Source organism: Filicampus tigris, chromosome 4, assembly GCF_054856515.1.
Source record: "Filicampus tigris isolate MCC_2025a chromosome 4, RoL_Ftig_1.0, whole genome shotgun sequence".
In the NCBI taxonomy this organism is placed as follows: Eukaryota; Metazoa; Chordata; class Actinopteri; order Syngnathiformes; family Syngnathidae; genus Filicampus; species Filicampus tigris.
The window spans coordinates 10,168,609-10,177,373 of NC_141220.1; the positions used below are offsets into that span (position 1 = coordinate 10,168,609).

Sequence of the window (8,765 nt, forward strand, 5' to 3'; positions counted from 1 at the left end):
TGGAATCTTGACTAACGTATGTAAAGCTGTCACCTCTACATTCAAATACGAGAAAGGAAGTTCATTATTTCCTCTCGCCAAGTCAGGCACCAATGAATACGCATGTGAAGAGACTGCAAACAGCCTGATATGAATATTTACACGCTTCTTATAGCCCCATTTCCCGTAATGGCTACATCTCACTTAGAAAACCCTCGGTGCAAGAGGGGACATGTTATTCGTAGGAGGTTAAGTGAGTTGACCTGCTCAGATGCCATCTTAATGGAAGACGGCAAATTAGACACACACGGACCTGCAGTGCACAAAAAGCTCCTCCATTGACAGACGGTTTCACCGGACGTTTCAGAGAGACGTTAACAACCAGGAGATAATGGGTATGATTTATGTAGTACCTTTAAATGTAGAACTCTTTCTACTACTACTACTTCTGTAGAGTTTTGAATTACAAACTGCCGTCATTCTAAATCCGTAGACAACTGCAAAACTTCAGGCAACATAATGACACAACTTTTTAAACTTATTTTGCTGTTTGTGTTCCAAAAAAAAGGGTTGATGTATATGAACCCTATAATTTATACATTATTTATGTTTATATTTATTAATACATGTACCACAGCCTTTTATTGTTTTTGTTTTATTTATTGTATTGTAAAGTGCTTTGTTACAGCCCTAGCTGTTATGAATTGCGCTGTATGAATAATATTGTATTGTATAATGGCTCATACCCACTGCAATTCTTTTTTCAAATGCAACTATTTAGTCAGCCGTTGGGGGAATCCAGCGAGATCAGAAGTAACACAGGGAAATGATCATGTGTGTCGGTGCCTGTGTGTTTGCGTGCACTCAAGGACATCTTAATCATCGTGTATCACTTTACACCAACAGCTGCACTAGATGTGCTCCATGTTAAATGTGTAATATGAGTGGGTAGGGTACATTATATATTTATCATTAACTACCGGCAGCAGCAGCAGCCTCTATTCCACACTGCATGACATCAATCCTCGGTCAAAAGAACCAGCAGGTTAAAGATGGAACCTTCAAACTCGCCCACACTGAATGGCATGCTTGCTGCAGTCACCACATCATAGAAGATCAGATTATTTTGTTTCAAGTCAGTGGTTTGTCATTGCTGTTTGATGGAAAAAAAAAAAAAAAAGATGTTCATTTATGAGATGTCTCCTACATTCTTCTGATGTTATATATTCACTTTTTCTGATATTTGTGTGATGACAAGCCTGTCAAACATCTATTGATTGTATAACTGTAGTGAATTTTGACAACACCTGCAATCAATTCACTTCTATAATCCTACCGCATACACTTCCATTTACCGTACATATACTGAAACTGAATAGAGGAGCCAGCCCATTATGAGCACATCTAATGGGATCCAACAATAAGAGATGTTTTCAAAATTTGGATTTGAATGATTTGGAAAGAATTATTTGAATTGAAAATAATGATTTTAAAAGAATATCAAGTCAAAACTGTTCTTTACAATAATCTGTTTTATGCACCACCACTAGTGTAAACAAGGCATTCTGATTAATATTGCATTTGTGGAATAAGAATTAAGCAGCAAAATCGAGCTGCTTTCTCCATCTCCAGGGGTGGCCATTTTCTCACTCTGTCAACAGAAAATGACATCACAGTGCCTATAAGGGCTCAGGTAACAACCAATCACGGCTCACCTCTTTTGTGGGTTTGGTCGTGACGGTCGCAAGCTGAGCCCTTGAGCGATGTGAGTGTCATTTTCAGTTGAGCAAGAAGCAAAATGGCCACTCCTTGTGATTGAGAAAAATGGTTGGATTTTGCTGCTTGAGAAAAATGGGTGGATTTTGGGTTAGGGTAACCCTAACCCCAACCACCAAGCGCACTGGGATATCTCAACAGGCAGGGCAGGAAGGAATTTTAGAACACCAGTGACGGGGATCTGGCTGCGTGCTGCATGCGCACACACAACATTTCCTATTGGTCACCCTTCTGCACAGCAAATTCAGCATCGAAATGAAACACAAGCATTTGCAAAACCAAATGATTCTGGGACAACCAGAATGTTATACTCCCGGTGCTGCTCAATTTTTGTAGCGTTACTTTTTCTTAGTGTGAAAAATTAAAGCAAAGCAGAAATGCGTGAGACTCGCGCTCAGTGTTGACTGCTCTATGTTGAATAGAAATTCAAAATTAGGAATGCCAAACTCATTTTGGTCAAGGGCCACTCATGTTTATGGTTTCCATTGAAGATCTGTTGTGAATCTGTAAACTATGTAAATAAATAATTTTTTGTACTCTAAAAACAGTTGGGTTAAAAATGACACAATTTGGGGTAAAAAAAAAAAATAAAATCTACCAATACACAAATTGGCTCAATTTGACCCACTTTCTTGCATTGTTTTGTACAAAGCGTCCCATTTTCTGGAGTTGTTTTGTACAAAACTACCCATTTTTGGGGTTGTTTTCTGCAAAAACAACCAAGAATGTTGGGCCAAAAAGACCCAAGTTGTGGATCGGTCCATTTTTGACACAAAATTGTGTTATTTTTAACCCAACTGTTTTTAGAGTGACAATTCCCCCTGCATTTGATTGTTTCTTTTGTGTTTATCATACAAGAACATCCACCCACTCAGTAACCACATCTTCAGTCCGGCCTTATTGAATATAACACACAGCATGAACCAAACAAAATCTGAGTTTTTTTTCACTGTACATCGGAGGATTTCCAAGACACACACACACACAAAACATCCAGATTGTTGTCAGAGCCGGCAAGCGCTGAAGGCAGAAGAGAGGCAGGATGCTAAAGCGGGGATGTCGCTCTGACGTGCTAGCCTTGCTAAGGAAGGACCCGTACAAACCTCCTCTGCTGAGTATGTTTATCACCAACACTCGGTCCAAAACCCACAAAACGGATGAGATGAATCAGACATGGAAATGGCTATCCACAAGACTTTTGTGTTTCCATTATACCAGAAACATAGCTAGTTCCAGATGTCTATACAGCTAGCACGTCACTGCCTGTATCGGTGGGGCCTCACCAAAAACTCTAGGAAGATCAGACAGGGTGGTTTGTCCATGTATACGCACAATGACATCCACAAATAACATACTGTAATTGCGCACAGACACACAGTTCACCAGACATAGAGCACATCTGTGTTAAATCACAGCCAGTCTAATTGCCCAGAGAGCAGCTGTGCTAACCACCGCTGTTTACATACCACCCCATGCCAACACTAACGTCATACCGTCCGTTGCTAGTACTAAGTCTGACCAGTACCATCACCACAAAGCCCAAGGACACACTCCTTCAAGTATAGGACTGTTTCTCACAGACTGAGTGGTGTGCCCCTTGAACACATCACTGCCCTAGCCTGTCTGCAGTTCTGCACTGGGATTGTAGCTGTAGACAAATGCATCTGGGTGTGTAGTAGTGTTGTCACAATAAGAATTTTTTAACCTCAATTCGATGCTAGCAAAAACTACTCAATACCAAAAATCACCTTACAATTGAACATTTTTTAGGTCCAATTTTTAAATAGGTAATGCTCATGAACTCAACAATCAAGATATCTTTGTAACAGTGCAAACAAATGCAATTTGATGTTCTTACGTTTTTGTAAACATTCACTCATTCACTGCCAGACATTTTTAGACCCGTCTTTAACCCTAATGTTTGAAAAATATTGAAAAAAATATAAATAAATTCCTGGGATTGAATGGCTGGACTGTGAAATTGGAACAAATTGTAACTCTATTTGTGGAGCAAGCTTCATTTGTGGATGTACTGCTTTATCAGACCATGTGTAATGCGTCTTTAAACTTATCCATGTGGGCTTGTCTCTGTCTGATAACAGCCCACTACTTGTAAAATGGAGCCAAATAAGCTTTGCTAAAAGATGGATGTAAAAATAGACGAAACTAACCGTTAGCTTTAGTGTTATGGATATTTTCTATGGTAGCATTTAGCGCCAGCTTAGCCAAGCAGTTACTATATTTGTTGGTGCAACCCGGCATAAGCGCACTAGTAACCAGCCCCGATAGACGTAAAAATAGACTGAGCTAACTGTTAGCTGTAGTGTTGTGGATATTTTCTCAAGTGGCGTTTAGCGCCAACATCGCCAAGCAGCCTGCAGACCGGCCAGTCACAGTTTGTTGGCTTTCCCTGCGATTGGCTGGCAAACAGTTCAGGGTGTACCCCGCCTACTGATTGAAGGCAGCACCCCCGCGACCCTCGTGAGGATAAAGCGGTTCAGATAATGGATGGATGGATGATATTTCAATTGGTGACCTTTATTTCACATGTAGTTTATGTTGGACGTGATATAGTGCATTACAGCAGAGGGCGGTGTTGAACATTGTGTGAAAAATGACTGTTGGCAAAGTGAACCAGAGAGCAAGAATGTCCCTGGGCGGACAAAAATAAAAGAGGACAAGACTGAAGAAAGAAAAAGGCGCGCGGTGCTGTAGCGATATGGCTGGTAGAAGTACTGTACTGTGTATTTCCTCTGTTAAGAGCCATAAAAGTTTGAGCTTGTTCCACAGCATACTGTGAGTGGTGTAATTAACACTAACATTAAGCCCTGAGAAATTGCCATCAAACAGAACAGCTTTATTATTCGAAATATAAAGCAGCATATTTTGTAACAATAAATAACAGACTTTAAACTGTTAATCTTGCAGAAGGTGTGCATATTCTAGGTTTTTGTGTGAGGAAAGAAGTAATCTACATGCTCTGCGGGAATTTTATATATAGCGTCACTGTGCAACTTTCAAATTGCCTTCACTTTTAACAACACTGAGATATAAGATATTGCAAGATTTTTTGGTTACTAACCCCCACTTTAAAATAAACCGGCTTCTGATTTCAACACCACTTATCTATCAATTTGTTGTGTATATGTGATAATAAAAGCCGATCTTACATGCATATGGGTTCACAGTCATAACGGCCCTCCGACGGCAACCATACCGACGGCAACCATAACTATGATGTGGTCCGCGACAAAAATGAGTTTGACGCCCCTGCTCTACAGGGTCAAGGCCAAGAAAGCTCCCAGGCCTGACGGGATCCCTGGGAGGGTGCTCAGGGCCTGCGCCAAGCATCTTGCACATGTCTTCACCACCATCTTTAACTTGTCCCTGTCACAGGCCAACATCCCAGCCTGCTTGACGTATGCCATGACTAACTCCATACAAAAGAAAACCACCACTGCCAGCCTCATGGACTACCGCCCAGTTGCACTAACCCCAAATATTACCAAGTGTCTGGCGCGCCTAGTACGCCTCCATCTTTTAACCCCCATCAGTTTTCCTGCATAGCAAATACATCGACCGAGAATGCAATCGCCATTTCACGCCACACCACACTGAGCCACTGGGACAACTACATCAGGATGTTCTTCATTGACTTCAGCCTAACGTTCAACACAATCATCACTGAGGTCCTAGTCAGAAAGTTGTCTGACTTGAGACTCCCCCTCCTCACCTGCTATTGAATTTAAGACTTTCTACTACTTTCTTCTTTTTTCTCTTAGCGAATCCTCATTTGCCTCCTCGCTGAAACGCTACTTTTTAGTAGGGTAGTTTATTTGTCACAGATCAGCATCACGCAGCTCCTTGCTGCTGCTGCGCACGGACTTACATAAGTTCAAAATAAAGTCTGCGCTGCCAAGCAGCCGCAAAAGAAATGACTATCGGGCGTGTGGGTGACAGCGGGAGCGTGACAAGGACAAGGTTCTTTTTTTAACCATTTCGGCGGTGATTAGTGTGACTCGTCCACAGTAGCATGCCGCTGATTGGTAAGCGTGGTGGATAATATCCGTTTAACTTATTTGATGTCTTCATCATTTTAAATCATTTTTTTATAATCTACTATTACACCCCCAACATCACACACAACCTTCATACATTTTTTGTTTTTTGGCATCAAAGTAGTTTTTTTTAGAATTGTTATTGGGTTTTTAAATAAGAAAAGTACTGTTTATATATCTGAGGACTCATACAAGCAAAATATTGGGGTCAAAGTTGAAATGTATAAGTTTATAGTTTATATATAAGTCTTCACAAAACCCTTGATTTCTCAGGTGTTTTTTTTCTAGAAACAGGATTTTCAGTGAAACTTGCCTATGTTCTACTTCAGATTACTCCAGAATGACAAATTCTAGAAATAAAAAAAAAAATCTTATGAAAGAAGAGAGTCTAATCTTTCTTTTGGTAGGTCCCAGGTCTATATAGTCATAAAACACAATATTTTGTGGGCCTTCAAAGATGGGTCAAAATCATTGAAAATGGCTGGCACTGAGGAGCTTAGCTGCGCTGCGAATGGCTGGCATTGAATGAGATAAACACTTTTACTTTTCAACTTCCGTGTCACGTCTGCTATTGGGTCCAATTTTCTTAAATTGAAATTTAGGAGTTAGAGATTGGGACAGCCACATCCCAATAGGAAGTGTCATATAAAAGATGAGTTTTTAGATATTCAGTTTAATAGTCTTGTGATAAAATAGATCATAACAAGATCTTACTAAATATGTAAAGTATGAACAGGTCATTGTTTTTTCAAATTTGATTTTCATTGTGGGACAGCAATTTCAACCAATTCGGTAGAATGGCTCATAACTCAGAATTTCTGGAAATCTTGGGAAGTAGTATTTTCCAACTTGCAGCAATTTCCACAATCCCCAAATGCCAGACTATTCACAACATTTTTTTCAAAATTAAAAAGTAATTTACACATGTCCTCCTTTTTCCATTATTCTTGACCAATTCACACAATTCTAACTTCAAAACAGTCAGCTCATTCAAGACATCTTCCGTGGGAACAAGGTATGACATTCCCCAAGGTCCCAATTTTTCGGAAAAAAATAAAAAGCCCTATATTAAGATTTCGAGGCGTTTAAAATATCCACCGTGAAATCTCACGTTCTCAAAATCAACAATGCAATTCATTCCACAGCATTTCATTTCTGCGTCAGCTCTTCAACGATCACAATTTATACGGAAATTGCATTATATTAAATGAATAGCGTTCTGCCCGTTTCCAAAACAATTGAGCATGAGTTCGAAAAGGCGAAGTTGTTGAAGCCGTTCTTGTCTTTAATGTCATAAAACTGTGTAAGTTGATTCGATCCTACCTTTTCCGTAGTTAAAGTGAAGTTTGATGGTCTTGCCCTGGTGTATGTGCAGGTAGGTGAACCACACGGCAGAGGTGAGCAGGACCAGTAGCAGCAGCAGCTTAAACTGCTTCCGGATCTTCTTCACGGGAATGCGCAGCATCCTGACTCCAACATCCTCCGGGTAGCTGCCCGGGAGAGAGTAACAACGGATCCAGGGGAGAGTGTGGATCGATCAGCTCGGGCGCGATGTCCAAGGTGGCTTTACACTCCGCGAGCCATTATTGCCTTCGTCGTGGGAACAACAGCGTGGAGTGGTGTTCTCATTCCCCTCCGCAGCGACAGCGCTATATGAGACCGCACAGGGATGCAACCACGCCTGCGGCTGTCATGTTCCAAAACCCCACGACCGTTTTTTTTTTTTTTAATTCTGACCTTGCGTGGGCCAGCGGGGAAAAGGCAGCTGGTTAAAAGCCGCTAAGTTCGCTTAGGAGTGTGACCCTGGGAACAAAATAGCAGTCTGGCGATAATCTACACAAATCCCCCCGGTGGCTCAAGCCTTCACTGATTATTGCAGGATCATCTGTGTGGAAATGTCACGGAGCAGATGACAGTTTGGTGCCATACACTTGCAGAGCAGATGTCCCACGTTGGAGTAAGAGGAGAAGGTAACCTGATGGGGAGAGGTGTCAACATGTCACAGGCTCCATCTTGAGTGTGGGAAAGCTTGTGAAAGTGAGATCGGAGCACGAGCGCGTCGTTTTATTCAAGTCCCGTGAGAGGAGGGGCACTCAGCTGTCACCGTGCCCGGCTCCAAACTCAACACTTCACACATGCGCCACAACAACTGGGCATGTGCCATCGCGTTTCAAGAAAAACATTCAGTTCGCATTGTCTGATTTAAAATCCACGGTGAAGCCTGCATTGTGCTCCAACGAGTCCGATCCGCGGCAGGTGCATACCACCCATGACTCTAAAGGCAACCGCGTTGTCCCTTGAGATAACGGTAAAGGAAGCACATCAGTGCCGAAGAGTGAAAAGGGGATTTGGAGCTACTGTAGACGTGCAGCGTCTGTTCTTGGTAAAAATGTCATGAAGCGGATAGCGTCGTCCAAATCCGCTGGCCACAGCGTGTCGCGAAGAAAAAAAAATGACGAGCTTCGTGGGGGGGTGGAACGGCAGCAAGTAAGCTTTACAAGCTAGACACAGCGTGGTTTTGTTTAGTTTTAATAAAACGCGTAAACGTACCCACACCAAGCTCGGGACGCCCATCAATTGAGCATCTGAAAGGTGCAGAGCAACCTACCCTAGGAAGATGAAGAGTGACACGTCCAACAGCCAATTAAAACGCGGCAAATTGATCAAAGAGGAGGAGCTACGAGGTCAGTTATCACCATTGTTGTTTGTTTGTTGTTTGTTTTCTTAGTAGTGCGGTTAATCATCCAATATCTGAACGCACTGAATGAAACCCTTACTCTGACATCAATACATATGGATTTTTATTCCAATAAAATGCATTTCTGCGTTTTATGACTACATTGTATGTTTTATTAAATGTAAAATGCGACGTATTTAAAACTTGTACAGTATGTCACTCATTAATTTCCCCATATAATATATAACACAAATCTTTGCCATTCTAGTATACAT

At 41.5% G+C, this 8,765-nt stretch overlaps 1 protein-coding gene across 1 annotated transcript in view; it reads right to left on the reverse strand.

The window, feature by feature from the left end:
- Positions 1-8,410, reverse strand: part of b4galnt4a (beta-1,4-N-acetyl-galactosaminyl transferase 4a) — a 173,117-nt gene extending 164,707 nt beyond the window's left edge. Inside the window, exon 1 of the mRNA XM_086028668.1 lies at positions 7,137-8,410. Coding sequence (XP_085884794.1) covers positions 7,137-7,278 — 142 coding nt within the window. The 5' untranslated portion in view covers positions 7,279-8,410. The remainder of the gene's footprint in view (positions 1-7,136) is intronic.
- Positions 8,411-8,765: the final 355 nt, after the last annotated feature.